The sequence below is a fragment of the Solanum pennellii genome, chromosome 1 (assembly GCF_001406875.1).
Source record: "Solanum pennellii chromosome 1, SPENNV200".
Lineage (NCBI taxonomy): Eukaryota > Viridiplantae > Streptophyta > Magnoliopsida > Solanales > Solanaceae > Solanum > Solanum pennellii.
Genome location: NC_028637.1, coordinates 76,516,534 through 76,536,891, shown reverse-complemented (window position 1 = coordinate 76,536,891; position 20,358 = coordinate 76,516,534). Strand labels below are relative to the sequence as shown.

Below are 20,358 nucleotides of genomic sequence, written 5' to 3'. Positions count from 1 at the left end.
TTATAATTAAAATAAAACTATTTAATCCAAAGGAAAAAACTAAAGGTAAAAAAGAAGATAAGGAAAAAGCGAAGAACGGAACAGAAGAGAAAAAAAAGAAAAAGAAAAAGAAACATAGTAAGATGGAAATAGAAAAGAATAAGAAAAAAGGAAAATGTTTTGACTTGTTCAAACGGAAAAAGAAAAAATAAGGAAAAAGAAATTATTAGCAAATTATACTCCTACTTCCTCACGTTTTCCTCAACATTCCACACTCCTACTTCCTCAAAACTCTATCACATTACCCATTTCACATGAATATAGGAAGAAAAAGTCAATAACCTAAAGGAGACCCACAAACACACGTAAAATTTTTTTTGTCCTATTTATAGACAATAACCTAATCATATAAGAGAGGCAAAAGAAAAAAAAGATTCAGAAACTTACTCCTCCACGCTTATAACATATAATATTCGTCCTCTTAATATATATATTTTTCTGATTCACAAAAAAAGTTTGAGTCTTCAAGTTTGTTTTCGCGGTTTCAAGTTCGTAGCTTATGATTGTTAGTCCTTTCTTCTCGTGAATTAATTCTTACAAGAGGTAACATTTATTTGTATTATATTTTTGTATAATTTTATGTCATTATTGTGCAAGAATTGAATTCCATATATTGAAATTGTTCAAATCCAGTATATTGAAACCCCTTGATATTTCTTTGATGTTATAATACCAATTATATTAATCAAGATATTTTATTTCGTCAACTATAGTGCAACAATGGTAGAATACATGATTATGTCTTGCATGCTTAAAGGTTAAATTTTCTTGATATACTATGTGTGGATAGTCATGAACTTTATTTTGTTTAAGTTTCACTTTTTTTTTTTTATAAAAAAAACTAAAGCGTAAAAAAAATAAAAAAATAAAAAAGAAAAGAAAACAGAATGAAAAATATAAAATATCTAAAAATAAAACGTATAAAAAAAGCAAAATGGTAAAAAAAAGGTGAAAGTTGAGACAAAAGAAAAGAAAAGAGAAGAAAAAAGAAAAGAAAGATATTAAAAACAAAAATCTTCCAAAAAAACAGTCCTAATATTTTTAGATTTTCTAGTTAAAAGTAATTATAAATTTCATAAAAAATTATTTCCTATTGTAAATCTAACTAATAAAAAACAATCCTAAAATGACTCTAACTCTAAAAATCTAACTCCTAAATAAATCATAATTCTAACAATTAGATACAATTATATATTCGATACATAATAAAAAAAATACAAATACACACAAAAAGAAAAATTTAAAAAAAAGAAAGGAAAAGAAAAAATACAAATTTTGAACTTTCAAATTATTGGACACATACAGAAAATAAGACAAATATTAAAAATTATTAAGACAGTTTCGAATAAGATTAAAATAAATCCGAGGGTAAATAATATTTTTTATTAATCAAATAATATAATATTCAAAAAATTAAGTCAAGTCATACTAAAGTCAATAAAGTGACCGTGCTAGAACCACGGGATTCGAGGCGTACCTAACACCTTTCTTTCGGTCAATAGAAATCCTTTACCCGAATTTCTAGTTCGCAAACCAATAAAAAATAGAGTCAGATTTCCTTTTGATTAGGGATTCAAATAAGGTGACTTGAAACACTAAAACTCAATTACAAGTGGCGACTCTGAAAAAATAAAAATAATATCTTTTCAAAATGTCACTTCAATTGGAAATACTCTTTTCTTTCAAATCATTAAATTAGTTTTTGAGAAAAAAAGAGAGGGTGTGACATGAAATATGATAAAAAAAGTTGTTTAAAACATGATGTCAACTCTATGTATATGCAAGGATATAACATAGCTCTGAAATGTATATAAAAATACAATAACCTGATGCACACAAGAATACAATAACTGCTATGGGAGTTTCTCTTACCGCAACCATCACCTAAGAGCTATAGTGATGATACATCGAGCTATCTCACACTACCAACACATCCTATAACCCGCCAAAGGTATAAGACCTGAACTGCCTAATGGATGCACTAGTCTACCGTGCAAAGGTTCATCTAAAAAGCATAACCCTTTTCTACCCATGGTGGCTACATGATTTTGGAGACGTAATATATCTGAAACGATGCTCGTCTCCAATTCAGTGCTCAATACTACTCCCAAAATATACTAGCTCTTATATTTTGAGATAAGTGCTCAAAAACTTAACGCATAGGCTATCTTGGAAATCTCAGTTTTCCTGCTTTCTTCATTTAGAAAGCTATTACTCTTTTTAGAAATCTAGCTCGAAAGTTCTTTGTAAATCTCAGTTTCCATTGATATTTAAATGTGAAAACATTTTTATACTTCTTTAGGAATACTTAGTCCCCATACATTTCTTTGAACAAAAAAAACTTTAACTTTTTTCTGAATTGATCTCAAACTTAAGTCGTATAATAAAGTTAAAACGTTCGTAAAAAGCTTACGAAAACTTGAAATGAACTTCTCTTACTTTACTGTTGACTTCTGTTGACTTTGATCTTATTTTCTCTCGACTTGACTCTTAACTAATCCTTGATTTTTGAATTTATGGATTCAAATTTGTAATTTATGTTTCTTGATGATTTCTATATGTTTAGAAGTAAGAGTAATTAAAATCATTAGAAAGTGTTAATACATTTTAGATAGGCTTAGATGGACTGAATGCTGAAAACTAGGTGAAAAAATGCCAATTTGGGTGCATCCGGGGCCCATCGCGCTAGACTTACTTTAGCGAGAGTAATTTCTAGTGCATTGCTGGTGCGCCTCCCCAACCTGCCTGGCACTACGGGGGAGCATCGCACCAGCCTTTCCCCCACTAAGCATGAAGAATTTCCCCCCTTTTTTTTAAAAATCTTAAATCGTTTTACTTCATTTTTTTTTCTCAAATTCACTTTAGATTCATGTACCCACATTATATATACAAGGATCTAACCCAATGAACTCAATAAACAACACTTCTACATTGGAAAATTCCTAAATCTCAACGTATGTTCAAGAACGAAAGCAATTCAAGAACAACCACCAAAAACATTCAATTTCCAATCGTTTTAGAACTATTTCAAACTAAACCAAACATGCTTTGCACGTGGGTGAATGAACCCAACTTTATCGAAGACTCACATAACGTTTTTTTAGGAATCACCCCCGACGAAGTCCACACTCAGAGTTTGAAAGTTTCTTGGTGATTTCTTGATTTCTCTTCTCATTTCTCCTTTTTCCAAGCCCTAGAGTGAACTCTTAACTTTTTTAAACTGAACAAAGTCTTGTTTTACCCCAATAAATCCTAAAAACAAATTAATAAAATTAGGTAAGGAAAATACTAATTTTCCCTTCCCGAATTCGTATACAACTTTTCTCAATCCAATAGTCCAACTTCCGTAAGGCATTACTCATCATTTAAACTCGGAATCATGCAAACTTGGCGGCTAAGATCACTCCAAGATATTTCCAACCATATATTGAACTAAACCTAGATCATCATGATCTAGGAGTTATGATCGTTTTAAGTTGACGAAAACTCACTTTTAACTTACTTAAAAATTTTCAGATTTGCTTATTCTTTCGAAAAGTAACTATTTCCACACATTAGAATTCCTTCTAGTTCTTTCTAGTTGCGAGATATTACAATATCTCCCCCTTGGAACATTCGTCCTGGAATTAGGTTATTCTTACTATGCTAAGGGTAGTAATATCAAGTTCAAACACCCAACAAGCAATTGCAAACAAACAACATGCTTACCCATAATTTCGATAGTACTAAGAAGAAAATTAGTAACTTGGTCTGCATTTTCTCTGGATTCAAAGAGATGTGGATATCTCTTCTTCATATCCTCTTCAGCCTCATAAATAGCTTCTTCAACAAATTGGTTCCTCCAAAGTACTTTTATTGACACAACTTTCTTTGTTCTCAACTTGCGAACTTGGAAATATAGAATTTGCACATGAATCTCCTGATAAGACAACTCATCATTGATCCCAATATTTTCAATTTGTATGATCAAAGAAGGATCGCCCATGCATTTTTTCAACATGGAGACATGAAATACCAGATGAACCGCTGCTAACTCTTGTGGTAGCTCCAACTTATAAGCTACATTTCCAATTCTATTGGATATTCTATAAGGTCCAATATATAGAGGACTCAACTTCCCCTTCTTAACAAACCTCATAACACTCTTCATGGGTGAAACTTTCAAGTAAACCCAATTATCTACTTCGAACTCAAATGCTCTTCTCCTAACATCCGTGTAGGATTTTTGACGACTCTGTGCCGTCCCCAACCTCTCTTGAATCCCTTTACCTTCTCCATAGCTTGGTGAACTAAATATGGTCCTATCAACCCTGCTTCACTAACTTCAAACCATCCAATATAAGATCCGCATCTTCTTCCATAAAGAGCTTTATATGGAGCCATATGGATGCTAGAGTGGTAACTATTACTGTAGGAAAACTCAATTAGAGATAAATTATCATCCCAATTCCCTTTGAAATCAATCACACATTCCCTCAACATATCCTCTAAAGTATGAATAGTGCACTCCGCTTGCCCATCTGTCTAAGGAAGAAAGGTAGTACTTAAGTTCATCTTTGAACGCAAGCTTTTCTAAAAAGATTTCCAGAACTTTTCAGTAAAGTAGCACCTCTATCTGAAATAGTGGATACCGAAACACCATGAAGTCTTAACATCTATTGAATATACAACTTAGCACAATTTTCTGCTGAATGAGTAGTCTTTACTGGCAAAAAGTGGGCCAGTTTTGTCATTTTTTGTCGACAATCACCCAAATAGAATCATGCTGCCTATGAGACCTTGGTAAGCCTGTGAGAAAATCTATATTACTCATCTCCCAACGGGCCTTTGGTGCTCTACTTTAACTTGTTGGAAATTTGGGCACTTAGCAACAAACTCCACAATGCCCTTCTTCATACCATTCCACCAAGATACTTTCGTCAAGTCATGATACATTTTTGTGGAACTCGAATGAATGGAATATTTGGAGATATCAGTTTCCTCCATGATTCTCTCTTGGACTCAATCCATCATTGGTACAAACAGTCTACCTTGATATCTTAATACACCATCCTCCTTTGTTTCAAAAGCTAATACCTTTTGATTTTGAACATTTGCATTCAATTCAAGCAAAATGAGATCTTGGTCTTGCTTGCCTTTTACTTCTGACACTAATAAAGACTCAACACCATTCATCACGACTATTCCTCCTTCTGCAGAATCCATGAGCCAGACTTCTAAGAGTGCCAGTCTATGCACATCTTTGTCTAGTTCTTTCTTTTCTTTCTTAAGATGGGTGGTACTACCCATAGACAACCTGCTTAATGCATCAACAATAACATTATCCTTACCTGGGTGGTAAAGAATACTCATATCATAATCTTTGAGCAATTCTAACCACCTCTTCTGTGTGAGATTAAGCTCCCCCTGAGTAAACACATATTGTAGGATCTTGTGGTCAGTGAATACATCAACATGAACACCATAAAAGTAGTGACACATATATTCAAGGAGAATACTACCGCAACCAACTCCAAGTCATGGGTTGGATAATTCTTTCCATGAACTTTCAACTATCTCGAGGCATAAGCTTTAACTTTGCCATTCTGCATTAATACACAACCCAACCCACTCTAGATGAATAACAGTACACCATAAAACCTTGAGTACCTTCTGATAAGGTCAAAACTGGGGCAGTACTCAACCTTTTTTTCAATTCTTGAAAGCTTTCACACAATCTTCGGACCATTGAAACTTAACTGTGTTTGGAGTCAACTTGGTCAAAGGAGATGAAATATACAAAAAGCCCTCAACGGACCTTCTATATTAGCCAGCCAAACCCAAAATACTCCTAATATCATTTTGAGATATAGGTCTAGGCCATCTCTAAACTGCTTCTACCTTTTGGGTATAAACTCTGATTCCATCATCGAAAACTAGGTGGCCAAGAACGCCACAAAGTCCAGCCAAAACTCACATTTATAGATCTTGGCATACAACTCTATATCTTTCAAAGTCCAAAGGACTATTTTGAGGTGACTAGAATGATCTTCTTCATTGCTGAATATACTAGTATATCATCAATGAAGACAATAAGAAACATATCTAAATAAGGTTTGAATACTTTATTCATAAGGTCCATAAATGTTTCAGGTGCAATTGTCAAACCAAATGACATAACCAAAAGCTCTTAATGACCATAACAGGTTCTGAAGGCTGTCTTTGGAATATCACATTCATGGTAGCCTGATTTGATGTCATTTTTGAGAAACAAGAAGCACCTGAAGTTGATCAAATAAATCATCGATCCTTGGAAGAGGATACTTTTTCTTAATGGTAATCTTGTTCAACTTATGGTCATTTATACACATCCTAAGGGAACCATCTTTGTTTCTCACAAACAAGAGCAAAGCGCCCCAAGGTGAGACACTTGGTCAAATGAAGTCCATATGGAAAAGATCTCTTTACTGTACTTTAAGCTTCAACTCTGCTGGTGTAATTTTGTATGGCGGAATTGATATAAGACTAGTATATGGAAGAATATGTATACCAAAGTCTATCGCTCTCTCAGGAGGGACTCTTTTACTACTGGAACTGACTGAATATGAGGTATCTCAACACTAGAGTCATTAACTCGGACCAAGTGATAGACATACCCCTTAGAAACTAACTTCCTTGCCTTAAGGTACGAAATGAAACGATCCTTAGACACTGTTGAACTGCTTTTCCACTCTAAAATTGGGTCATTTAGAAACTGAAACTTTACTATTCAAGTTCTACAATCAACTGAGGCATAACATGCATGAACCTAGTTCATACCAAGAATGACATCAAAATCTACCATGTCTAAGGCAATCAAATCAGCCATCGTACTCTTGCGATTGACGGAAATAGGACAATCACGATAGACTCTCTCTGCTAGAATGAACTCACCAACATGTGTAGATTCACTAAATGGTTCACTAAGTTGCTCAGGAATAATATCAAAGTTCATAGCAACATATGGAGCTACAAAATATAAACACTCTCCTAGATCTAGCAAGACATAAACAGTAAAGTCAAAGACTTGAATCATACTAGTGACAACCTCTAGCGGTTTGTCACGACACGACCCTAAATCTTGGACGTGGCCGGCACTCAAGAACCATTACTGTTATCCAAGCGAACCCTCATCCTGGATGACTACAAACAGAAGACTAACTTTCATGAAACCAAAATACAAAGCTTTAAATGAAACAAAAACTATGAATAAACATAAATTATTGAACTCGCCATAAAATAGGCAACTTAAAATTTTAAAATATTTAATAAAATAAATTAATAATACAAATTTCTCAACTATATTGACTATCTATGAAGCCTTTAAATGACAAGGATGATTGTTGGGATGAGACCCACGACATCTTGACTAAACTAAAAACTAAATAAAATTCTCCGGAAGAAAGGAGACTCACCATAGCTAACTCGAACTCTTGGATGTATCAATGAAGCTTCTGTTGAGGATCATGAATACATATCTGCATAATCAAAAGATGCATGCCAAATGACTCAGTACGTGGAATGTATGAACATGTAAGGAGAATTCTAAAGCATAGCATAATCTTGAACTTGATAAAAATGGAACATACTTATCTCTTTTCAAACTTACTCAACTCAACGAGTACTCAAGAATACTCAAAACTACTCAACTTACTCTACTCAGAATTACTCAAGGATAAAATACTCAACTCAGAGATTAGATACTCATTCAAAGATTCAATACTCAACTTCAAATATATGGTACTCGACTCAATGAAACACAAATCAACTCAAGATACTCAACTTAAGGTATTCAACTCGAAATACTCAACTCTTGATATTTAATTGAACTCGTAGTTTAAAACAAGTGCAATATAAAGAACAACTGTTTAAAAATATAATGTCAACTTTGTATATAACAAGGATACAACAGAACTCTGAAATGTATATGAAAAATACAATTAACTGATGTATATAAGAATACAATAACTTCTGTGGAAGTTTCTCCAACTGAAAACTATCATATAAGAGTTATAGTGATGATAAAACGATTTACCTCATGAATACTCTTGTTGGTCAATACTAACACAATGACACATCATCATAACCCCTTTCTAGATAAGGTATACTCTAACTCATCTTGACTTGCAACTCTTACTCTACCCGTAACGGAAAACTCCTCATTCATAATATAATGATTTGTTTGATCGTTTTGAGTACTAGAGATTTTATTTCGTAAGATACTTTTTGATATATTTTAAATGGGTATTTTGGACTATTCGTAATTATAATTATAAAATTAGTAGGGTAGTTCTAATAATTAATTTAGTTGATGGTTAGAGAGGATAACATTAAAATTAATAGTAGGTCACTTTAACCACTTTTATAATTAGACTTTAAATAATTAGGATGGTAAATAATTTGTAGAATAAAAGAAAAGAGGGAAAGAGGAAATCAATCTGCATCGGCAAATATCCCCAAACGATCGAGAAGAGGGTGGCTGCCTCATACTTCATGTGCAAGACGGAAATAGTAAAAGGTTAGTCTTTAATATATATGTATATATATTGAATAGGTGGAAATCCTACAATTATAACATTAATATTAATTGAATTAAATAAGAATTAAGTTGAAATTAACAATGTTTAAGTTGCATGTTGTTGCTGCTAACTTGTATTAATTTTGTAAAATTAGGGAATAGACAATTGTTAGTGTAGATAGTGGTGTTGGGTTGGAGACTTGACTTGGTGAAGGCATCCGATCCATCACCTGTTATACCCAAGGGTGCTTGAGCACCTGCATTAATTTTTCAATACAAGATCAAACATATATATGTTAATCTTTAGTTAAACTGCCAAAATCATGTCCAAGGTCTCTGACCTAAGACATATCATGTTGTTTGGCATTTGAAAGATGTATGTGTGGAAACCTAATTTTGGGTGGGGACGCTTAACTGAGTTTTGTTTTGACATGGTTGTGGAAGCCCCCGTATTGGTTGTGGAAGCCCCCGTATTGCTCAAGATGTGGTATAATGACCTTGATGGGGATCACATAAGAACCTATAACAAATATGTAGGGGCTCTAACCAAACTACTCAACATGGTTGGTTGACCCGAGATGATTCAAGTCCTCACATGCTATTGACACAACAAAAAAATGGAGTTTTGATTTGGAACCGTGGAAATTACCCAGATAGTTGAGGAAATTCGGAACGACATTGACATAGTTGGTACAGGGTTGAAAAGAAGAGTAAGTAAACAAGAAGAAATCTTAATCCCTAACCTACTCCTCTAATGGTGAATAGTAAGCCATTTGGTGAGGGAACATGGAACTCAACAACTGCATATCCTCGATGATATAAACACCCTTAGGTATTTGAATGATATGCTGTTTTGGGATAATCTGGAGAACCGAAAGACTAGAGGAAGATGGGTTCACATCTTTAAGGGAAGAAGATAACCAATGGATGCTCGATCGCTTCATCTCAAAGGATGTCATTTTAGGGGGCCACAAACAACTCGTGCTTCAACTACGAGGTATTCAGGGAATCCGTTCTTACTCACTCTTCCGAGTCCTAAACAGTTTGGGAGAAAGCAAGTCACGCCTCGAGAGGCATACTACCGTATCTACGTGTATGACATTAGGGACGATAAAGTGGATGATGCTACGAGAATGCCAAGGGAGTGGAAAAGGGACTCACGAATGAACAAAGACACCGTTGCTCTAGATTGATTTGACACCAAATATGATGAAGCTTACAAGATTTGGTTGATAAATGATATACAAAGTATCTCCCTCCAGTCCCAAATAGTTGCCGTAGCATGGAAGACAAAGAGGCCAAAGTTGTGACCGAGCTAAGAGAGTAAAAATGGGAAGCTCAAGAAATGCACGCCAAATTTCTCTAAAATCAATGTGCTCTCGAGAATAAAACTCATGAATTGGAAAGATTAAGGCACAATTTTGATGATCCTGACTTATGGGTTGAAGATAATTTTGATGAGATGCAATACCTAGATAGGGAAGAAAAATGACGCCTAAGCGAGGGTTACCTGTTGATGCTACTGTACACTTTTCAGCAACACAAGACACAGGAAAGAAGCAAAGAAGTAGGGCCATCAAGGACCGCGTAGTGGATTTCGCCCCTGTGTAGGTTTTTCTATATGTATTTCTATCTTTATTAGCCCTTGTGTGGGCTTTCCTTTCTTGTATATCGATACGCTTACGCTTTCAAATGACCTTTTGTGGTCCATTTCTTTTCAATTGTCCCCTATTTCCCATGTTTGATTTCCCCCTTTTAAACATTATTTATTATATGCGAAATTTACTTGGGGGGAGGGGGTAACTAAATGGTTCAAATCTACAATACTTCTTACAAATGCGCTAGGCCTACCCTTGGCACAAAATGGTCCCCCCCTACTTGTTTAGCACACGCGTTAGCCACTTGTATGCTTTAATTGTTTATGTGATATTATTACTTTGAATGCGGATATTTTGACCCACTCCATTTCAAAATCTCCAAAAAATATCTACAAAATGTAAGTCACTATCCCAAAATTGTCCTACCAAAAGTCCCAAAGTCTTAAGTTTCAAATGGTCAAATACCAAAATATTGCGTGTGATAACCAAGGTTTTATATGCCGATCACTTAGAAGACTGATTTCTATCGTTGCTCCTTCACGCCTTTCAAGAAAACAATGCTGGAGGTCTACTTGTAGTTTGTTCAAAAGGGGGTCTCCATAAAGATATGGGTGTATTATATTCCCTTGGAAGTAAAGTTTGGAAACATTTCCTTTACCACCAGGCCACTGATCATAGCATTAAAAAATGTCTTGAATTTCACCACGACGTGGAATCCCTCGTTTAACATGAGAAAGATTCAACTTGAGGTTGTCCTCTACGACTAATGCAACAACAAGGAGAAGAATAGTTGAGATGGAGTCACATTTATCTTTAGAAGCTTTATGGTTTGTTTTTCAATTTCCTAGTAATAGTGGAGAATGAATGAATGAAAATAAGTCTTTCCTTTTGAACTCGAACTACGTAGGACTTGTATTCTCCTTGTGAAATGCGTAGGCAGCCTTTCAAGGCCCGGCCCCTATCTTTAAAAAAATTTATTCTCCCCCTTTCATTCTATAAGGAGATGTGAGATCTAAATCAACGGATGCCGAAAGAGATGCAACAAGAAAACCATAACTTAACGTGATTTAACCTTTCTAAGATAGTCTCAAATTAAAACAAGCAAATTTCTGGTTATTCAAAAAGCAGTCCCCCATTACTTGTGGGTTAGCAAGTCCTCAAACAAAGCAAATTTCTGTGTTTACATGCTCTATATGTGATATCTTGCATTGTGTATTCTGAATTCAAACAAATAAATATGCCATTTTGAATCGTGTATTCTGAATTCAAACTAATAAATTTGCCTTTGAGTTATTTTCCTTCCATAAGTACTCAAAACTTGTCTGTGTCGACAAAGCTGACTGATCATCCCTATTTCATTAGATCTAAAGGCCCCATAGATTCATTTCCCGATGAAGGTTCACATAAGGAAAAAGCAACAACATGTGATAAAAACAAAGAAATCAGTTTTACTGATGGCATGGTGGGTCAACCCGCTATCACCGATCAAAATGAACTAATCATGTAGCTGATTGCCGAGATGAGGATTGAGATGCAAAGGAGACAAGATCTGCCTCCACCGGGTTTTGCTGTTAATGCTTCGAAAGATGGATGGCCTCTGTAGTAATTTCTTCTTCAAATGTGGAACAAGCTCAGAACCTACTTTCTACTCCTTCTCAGAATCTTTAGATCGTTGACCTAACCATTCAGAATCTTCAGTATACCTCCTCTTCCTATCAAAGCCCACCCTCATCAAATACCCCCTCCCCCTCAAAATGCCACCCACCAAGCTGGTACACCCCTATAAAACCAAAACATATACAACCTCCAAACGTCCCTCCATCACCAAAATAAATACACCAATCCCCAAATATTCCTTCAAAATTACCAAACCACCCAAAATGCCCCGAGTCCCTCCGTCGCTCCACTTCTACCCCAAAAAATCACTATCCAAATCCCTGTTCCCAGTGAGCATGATGCTAACGGTTCTGAGCTCGATCACCATGAAGAGTAAGAAAGAGATTGAAAGTTAAAGGAAGAGACTGCAAAGGTAGACTTCAAAGAAGATATTCGTACGGCAATGAAAGAGATGTAATGTATTCTTGAGGTCGCCGGATTGAGCTATGAGGATTTATGCATTTACTCATATTTGGACCTCTCGAAAGGGTTCAAGGTTCCAAAATTTGATGTTTGTGGAGGGATACAGAACCCCTTAGTGCACCTAAGGTTCTACTGTGACTTGCTTGTGGGAATTGGGAGACATAAAGTTGTACTGATGGGACTCTTTTCCCAAAGTCTGAGGGGAGAGGCTCTAGAGTGGTGTACCTCTCATGAAACAAGGCAGTGGCCTAGCTAGAATGCCCTGCCTAAGGATTTCACTGAACGATTTGCTTGTAACGTGGAGATTGTCCCAGATCGTCATTCTTTAGTAAGGATGAAACAAAAATCCAATAAATACTACAGAGAGTTCGCATATAGGTGGAGAAAAGAGGCCACTTGATTTCTCCCTCCTATGTCGGAAAAGGAAATCATGGAAGTGTTTAAGCGGGTTCAGGAACCCAAATATTATGACAAAATTATATTTCTCATTGGAGCAATGTTTGCTGAAATAGTCAAAGTAGGTGAGACTATCGAAGATGGATTGAGAATGAGGAATATTGCTTATGTTCCTGCATCACCTGGATCATCGAGTTTTTTTAAAAAGAAAAGAGAAGATGTGTCCGCTATCTCTTACGAGGGGAAGAAGACCCCAAGGAGATCCTCGTCATACTAAGGTCGTTCTTGACTTTCACAGAGTTCATACCTTGATTTTTATGCACAAGCTGATTATCAAATTACCCCTTCCCCAGTTACCAAAATGCCCCTCCTCCCACTTACCAAAATACTCCCATTCCCACCTATCAAACTCCATCTCCTATTTACCAAAAGTCGCCTCCGATTTACCAACTACATTTCATCACTATCAAAATGTTTATCCCAATTATGACAACGTTCAGGCAAATTACCAAATGCCTCCCCTAATATATCAAGCCTTATCTCCAGTTTACCAAAATATCCCCCCCGAACTACCAAGCTCCGTCGCCAAATCACCAAACTATCCCATATCCAAGATATCAAGCCCCCCATTCTACTGCCCTAAATTATCTATAGATTCCACCCCCTCAAAAAGGAAACTAAGATCCCCCTCATCCGAAATTTGAGAAAAAACTCGACAAAATTTTTACTTCGCTCGTCGAAAGCCAAACAAAGTTATTCGAGTGATTGACTGCAGCAGGATATATTCATCTAGTGGAGCCTAAGCCGGTGGACACCAGCTCCAGGTTTTACAGACCTAATCAGAAATGCACGTATCACTCCAACAGTATTGGACATGATGCCAAGGATTGTATTAACCTTAAGCATAAGATCCAAGACCTGATTGACAATAAAGTGGTCTCTCTCCAGCCAGTTGCGCCAAACGTCAATAGTAATCCTTTTCCGAACCATGGGGCTGTCACTATCAATATGATAGAGAGAGATGATTATTGGTGCGTGACTAAGGCGATTGTTTCTATCGCTCATGACAAACTTGAAAGGTTTGTAGCTTCATTAAGCATCAGAGAGAAGAATGAGTTTGTGATTCTGACACCCGAGAAGGTTGTTGCCTAGTGCCAATAGAAACTCATGCCCGACCAAGACTTGTGATTAGAACTACTTCAACTCAAGGTATAAGTAGGTTCTGTAGATTCTACACGCCGGAAGAGTTGGCTCAAGGCGCACAAAAGAAGGACAAAACGAAGAGACCGATAAGTAAGGCTGAGGCTGAAGAGTTTTGGAGGAAAATGTAGCCAAAGGATTATTCAATTATGAAGTATCTAGAAAAGACTTAGGCTCACATCTTTGTATGGGCCCTGTTGATGAGTTCGCAGTCACATAGGCAAACCTTGATTAACCAATGATCAACCAGGTCATCTGAGGACATCCAATCAATTTCTGTGATTAAGAGCTTTCCTTTGAAAGAAATATGCACAACAAAGCTCTGCATGTAACCATTGGGTATTGAGATACGGTTATAAACCACGTCTTGGTAGATGATGGATCGTGTCTCAATATTTGCCCACTCTCGATTCTGAGACAGCTAAGATTTGACTTGGGAAAGCTTTAACAGAATCATGTCAATGTGAAAGCTTTAGATGGGGTGCAAAGTGATACATTGGGGGCAGTAAACTTGAATATGTAGATGGGTCCTGCATAGTTCAGCGTGGAGTTCCAGGTGTTGGACATCAACACTAGTTATAACTTACTTTTGGGGAGGCCGTTCATCCACATGGATGGGGTTGTGCCTTCTACCCTTCACCAACTAATGAAATTTGTCTAGAAGGAGCAAGAGTTGGTTATTTACAGTATAAATGCATTCTAGTGGGTATGCACCAATTGTCGATGAGATTTTCTGAGGGTGCTAACAGTGAAGGTGGTAAATGCCACTGGTGATGATTTGGCTCCGTAGCCACCCATGCCTACTGTGTACAAAATGATCGCTATTGTGATGATTAAGAACATATTCAAATCAAGCTTTGATTGGGAAGGAATTTCAAAGGAGTTGTTGAGCCTATCCAAATTCCCTCCCAAAGAGCGATGTTTGGTTTGAGGTACATCCCCACGGTTAATGAAGCAGAGATGAAGAATGAGAGTGGTGGTCAAGCATTGGACAAAGAAGTCGACGCAATCATGGAGGATGAGGTTGAGACATTCTGTATTCCCGATGCTGATCTAGGAGAGAAGTTGCAAAACTGTACCTCCATGCCAAAGTTTGCACTTGATTATCAATTTGAATGAAAGCCTCTTTTGTTTAAACTTTGTTCATTTACTTATTTGCTATATTTACTTTCCTAACTTTATCTGTTTATGATTTCAGTAATATTAATTTAAAATCTGCTAATGTCATGTCATGTTACGGGGTTAAGGAACAAAAAGAGGCAAGTGATGACGAAGGTGAAGAATATGACAAAGAAAACGAGGTACCGAAACATGTTGCTGAAGAGTTTCGGCAGTTTGAGAATTAACATAAGCCGAATTTGGAAGAAACTGAGATTGTGAATCTAGGAGATGAGGAGTGCATCAAGGAGGTCAAAATTAGTGTTCATCTGACTGAAGCTCAAAGAAGAGACCTGATTTGTTTGCTTAGTGAATACATTGATGTATTTTTCTTGATTTATATCAATATGCTAGGGTTTACTACGAATGTGGTGTCCTATAAATTGTTGATTAATCCAGGTATCAATCAAATAAAACAAAAGACTCGGTAGTTCAAGCCTAAGTTAATTTAATGATTTAAAAATAGATTACCAAGAATATTGAGTCTTAATTAGTTGAAGTGACGCAATACCCGACTTGGTTGGCCACTTTTGTTTCGGTCACCAAGAAAGATGGAAAGATTAGAAATTGTGTTGATTACCAAGATCTCAGCAAAGCATGTCCAAAAGATAATGTTCCATTTCCAAACATTCACATTCTAATTGATAATTGTGCTAAGCATGAAATGCAATCGTTTATAGATTGTTACGCGGGTTGAAGAAGATATAGAGAAGACAACCTTCATTATGCCTTAGCGTGTATATCATTATAAAGTGATTCCATTTGGTCTCAAAAATATCGGTGATACTTATATGAGAGCTATCACAACCATCTTTCTTTACATGGTTCACAAAGAGAATGATCTGAATGTAGATGATGTCATAATCAAATCCCGCGAGAGTTCAAACCACATAACTCATTTCAGGAAATTCATTGATTGCCTACGTCGCTAAAATTTAAAGTTAAATCTCGCCAAATTTGCTTTTGGGGTGCGAGCTGGCAAGCTCTTGAGGTTTATAGTTAGCAGAAGGGCCATTGAGCTGGACTCTTCCAAAATTAAGGCAATTCAGGAGTTACCTCCTCCGAAGATGATGAAAGAAGTGATGAGTTTCTTGGGAAGGTTGAACTACATTCGTTGGTTCATATCTCAATCCAGCGAGCTGTGTGAGCCTATCTTCAAGTTATTGAATAATGATGATTTGACAAAGTGGACCGAAGAATCTCAAAGTGCTTTTGATGTCATCTAGAATTATTTGTCCAATCCAGCAATGTTAGTTTCTCCACGAGAAAGGAGTTTGTTGTTGCTATATTTGTTAGTCTCAGATAACACATTTGGGAGCGTACTTGGTCAACATGACGAGACAGGGAGGAAAGATTGAGTCATTTATTACCAGAGCAAGTAATTCACTCCATACGAGGTTCATTATACTGTTTTGGAGACAATGTGTTGTGCTTTGACTTGGATTTCTCAAAAGTTGATATGTTTTTTGTCTTCTTGTACCACATACCTCACTTCTAGGATGGACCGATTGAAGTATATTTTCCAAAAGACGATGCTGAACAGAAAGTTGGCTAAATGGCAAATGTTTTTGAGTGAATTTGATATTCTGTATGTGATCTAGAAGGCGATAAAAGCACATCCTTGGCTAATCATCTTGCAGAAATCCTAACGATGAGTAGTATGAACCGCTCACGACTTATTTCCCCAATGAAGAGGTATTATTTATAGGTGAAGATATTTCTGAAGCATACCTTGGTTGGAGGGTATTATTTGATGGAGCAAAAAGACACCAAGGGAGAGGTATCGAAGCGGTCTTAGTATCAGATTCCGGTTAGCACTATCCTATAGCGGACAAACTTCGATTTGATTGCACAATAATATGGAAAAATATGGAAGCTTGCATTCTTGGTTTGAAAATGACCATTGACTTGAATTTTATTCAGACTTGCTGATTCATCAGGTTCAAGGAGAATGGGCTATGAAGAACCTAAAGATCACACTGTTACGTGCGATACGTACAGAAATTGTACAAGAGATTCTGCAAGATTGAGTTTAGACACACTCCCAATAATAGAATGAGTTGGCTGATGCTCTTGCCACCATCACCTCAATGATTAAACTTCCATATACTGATTATATCGATCCTTTGGATATAGATGTAAAGGAGAATCTAGTCCATTGTTCACATATTGAAGTGGAACCATACTGTCTGCCATGGTATTTTCATAGAAGGAATTATTTAGAGACCGGTATTCATTCCGAGAATGTAACATTTAACCAGAAGAAGTAGATATGCCGTATGTCTCTCAATTTATTTCTAAGTAAGGAAATACTTTATGGAGGACTCCAAATTTGGTCTTCTGATATGTGTTAATGCCATTGAAGCTGTAAAGCTTCAATAACAAATACATGTTGGAGATTGTGGTACACACATGAATGGACTCACTCTAGCAAGGAAGAACTTTGAGTTGGTTATTTTTGGATGAATATGGAGCATTATCGTTACAAGTTTGTGCAGAAATGTCATAAATGTTCAGTGAATGGTGATTTGATTCAAGTGCCAACTCACAAATTTAATGTTATGAGTTCACCTTGGCCGTTTTTAGCTTGGAGCATCGATGTCATTGGTCCAATAGAGTCAGTTGCCTCAAACGAACATCGATTCATTTTGGTTTCCATTGACTACTTCACCAAAATGGTGGAAGCAGCTTCGTACAACTCAATGACCAAGAAAGTTGTAGTTGATTTTGTCTGGAACAATCTGATATGCAGGTTTATAGTACTAGAATCTATCATTACTGATAATGGTGCAAATCTCAATAGTTACTTGATGAGAGATATGCATGAGCAGTTTAAGATTATTCATCTAAATTCAACCGCTTATCGTCCTCAAATGAATGGAGCTGTAGAGGCTGCCAATAAGAACATCAAGAAGATTATAAGAAAGATGATTGACAATTACCGAGGTTTGGACGAGATGTTGCCATTCTTTGTTAGGATACTAAACGGATGTCAGAACATCGATCGGAGCTACTCCATATTGTTAGTATATGGAACAAAAGCATTCATACCCGCTGAAGTTAAGATACCGTCCATGAAAATCATCCAAGATAATGAGTTGAATAACGCTGAATGGGTCTGTAAGGATATTGATCAGTTAACATTGATCAAGGAAAATAAAATTGTTGTTATTTGTCATGGTCAACTGTATCAACAGAGAATGATTCACGCCCAGAATTTTTGAAGTTGGTCAGTTGGTACTTAAGCACAATTTTCCTCATCAGGATGAGTACAAAGGGAAATTTGCACTAAATTGAAAAGGACCTTACCTAGTTCGCAAGGTATTGTCGAGAGGTACTTTCGTCCTGTTGAAGGTGGATAACACCCAATGGCCGAAACTGATCAACTTAGACGTTGTCAAGAGATATTATGTGTGAAACTTCAATCTTTGTTTTTGATATTTCCTTGTAATTGTTGTATTAGCAAGTAATTGTTTTGTTTAGAACCCTATACCTCTTGTAATGAATTACGTCTGACCTGAATTATCATGAATGAGATACATAGGCAGCCCATGTCGGTCGCGGTCACCCCTTTTATCCCTCTTAATATTTCTTCAAATTCAAACTACGTCCGACCTGAATTCTCAAGAATAAGATACGTAGGCGGCCTATGTCAGCCTCGGCCCATTAATTTGTAATTTTCTTACTTTTGTTAACCTTTGAGGGGGAACTACGTTTGGCCTAATTCCTGCATAAACATGATACGTAGGCTCCACAACGGTTCGGTCATATCTCCCATAAGATTTCTATTTTTCTTTATAATAGAAATTGGGATAAAAATTTTGAGTGGGACTCAAAAATTCTCAAGAAGAATATTTTTCCTCAACAAATCAAGACTGGAATTACTTTGAGATTCACAACTGGGATAGAATTTTTGAAGAGATCCCAAAAATTCTGTGACTGGACCACCGACATGTAATCGAGACAAAAATTTGAGAATGACCTCAAAATTTCAACATGGGTTTATTAGAAGTTTGGAACGACTTTTAATGCTTTGTAGCAAAGAAATAGATAAACATCAGTCATCTGTCTCAAAGAAGTTCGCTAAGCTTGACGTGACACGACACCTGACAGTGATCTTTTTCAAATACTACCTTTTGAAAGCCTATTTTTTCTAAAACTATCCTTTATTTTTTCAATTATTTTTACATGGAAATACTTTGTATTATCTATCAAGAGGCGAGAGATCAGAAAAATCAACTAAAGATAGCAGGACAAGGAGCAGGTGACCAAACAAACCGACACAGATTAGTTCATTAAAACTGATAATTTTTCTATAGATAAAATTTTATAGGTTTACCTTGAAATTTGCAAATTCCTCCATTCGATGAATAGGGAGAAGTCAAAAAGAGGAATAGCTCCCCAAAATTGATAATTTTTCTGTGGATGCAGGTCTTTAGGAAATATTTATGCTGCTTACATCGAAGACTTGGAAATATGAATAACATTATTTCATTCAATGTCTAACAAAATGAAGTCTATAATGAACGTCCAACTATGTTCAAAGAAGAAATAAATGAAAACATCGAGGAAAGATATTTTACGGCTTTTAATCTACTAAAAATGCTTGTAAGGCGTTATCTGCATCATTTTATCAGACATGGTAATATCACTAAATGGAGGGTCATGTTATTTGAGATGGTATTGCTACTTCGAGGGTCATTTTTAATATACTGTCCATTGAGACGATATCACTATCCAAAGGCACACAGAAGATCAATGTGCTGCTCGATGAAGCACTATCTTTGTTTGGTACCAAGGATGACATCAAGAGAAAAGAATTTTGTCATGCATCACGAGAAGATACTCATGCATTGCAGGAAAAATAACATGTACAGCGGGAAATTGACTCATGCCTCGTGAGAAAGAGATTCATGCATTGCAAAGAAAATGTCATGCATCGCAAGAAAGATTTAGCATTGCAAAAAAAAAATATGTCATGCATCATCGAGTCATTCATTGCAAGAGAAAGAAGTCATGCATTGCGGGAAAAATGGCATGCATCGTGAGAAGATATTCATGCATTACGGGAAAACAGTCATGCATCACTGGAAGACATTCACGCATCACGGGATAAAATGTCACACATCACGGGAAGAGATTCATGCATTAGGCAAAACAAGTCAAGCATTGCAAGAAATGATATTCATGCATCGTTGAAAAAGTGATGCTTTGCGAGACAAGGAATTCATGCATCGCGGAAAAGAAGTAATGCATTGTAGGAGAAAGATATTTATGCATCGCGTAAAAATTCATGCATTGCAAGAGAAAAAATCCATGCATCGCAGGAAAAAGGTTCTTGTATAGCAAGGA

At 36.2% G+C, this 20,358-nt stretch overlaps 1 protein-coding gene and 1 long non-coding RNA gene across 2 annotated transcripts; both read left to right on the top strand.

Annotated features, from left to right (window-relative positions):
* Window positions 1–380: 380 nt before the first annotated feature.
* LOC107016237 lies at window positions 381–15,483 on the top strand. Its single transcript, XR_001456438.2, has 3 exons — window positions 381–582; window positions 8,464–8,575; window positions 15,096–15,483. It is a non-coding gene; the product is annotated as an uncharacterized LOC107016237 (long non-coding RNA).
* Window positions 15,484–17,474: 1,991 nt separating this feature from the next.
* Window positions 17,475–18,230, top strand: LOC107023283 (uncharacterized protein K02A2.6-like). Its single transcript, XM_015223930.1, has one exon. It carries the CDS (start codon window positions 17,475–17,477, stop codon window positions 18,228–18,230), a length of 756 nt encoding a protein of 251 aa, XP_015079416.1.
* The last annotated feature ends 2,128 nt before the right edge of the window (window positions 18,231–20,358 follow it).

What these genes read in the sequence shown, in the direction of transcription:
- LOC107023283 (XM_015223930.1), top strand. Translation starts at nt 17,475, where the DNA reads ATGGAGCATTATCGTTACAAGTTTGTGCAGAAATGTCATAAATGTTCA.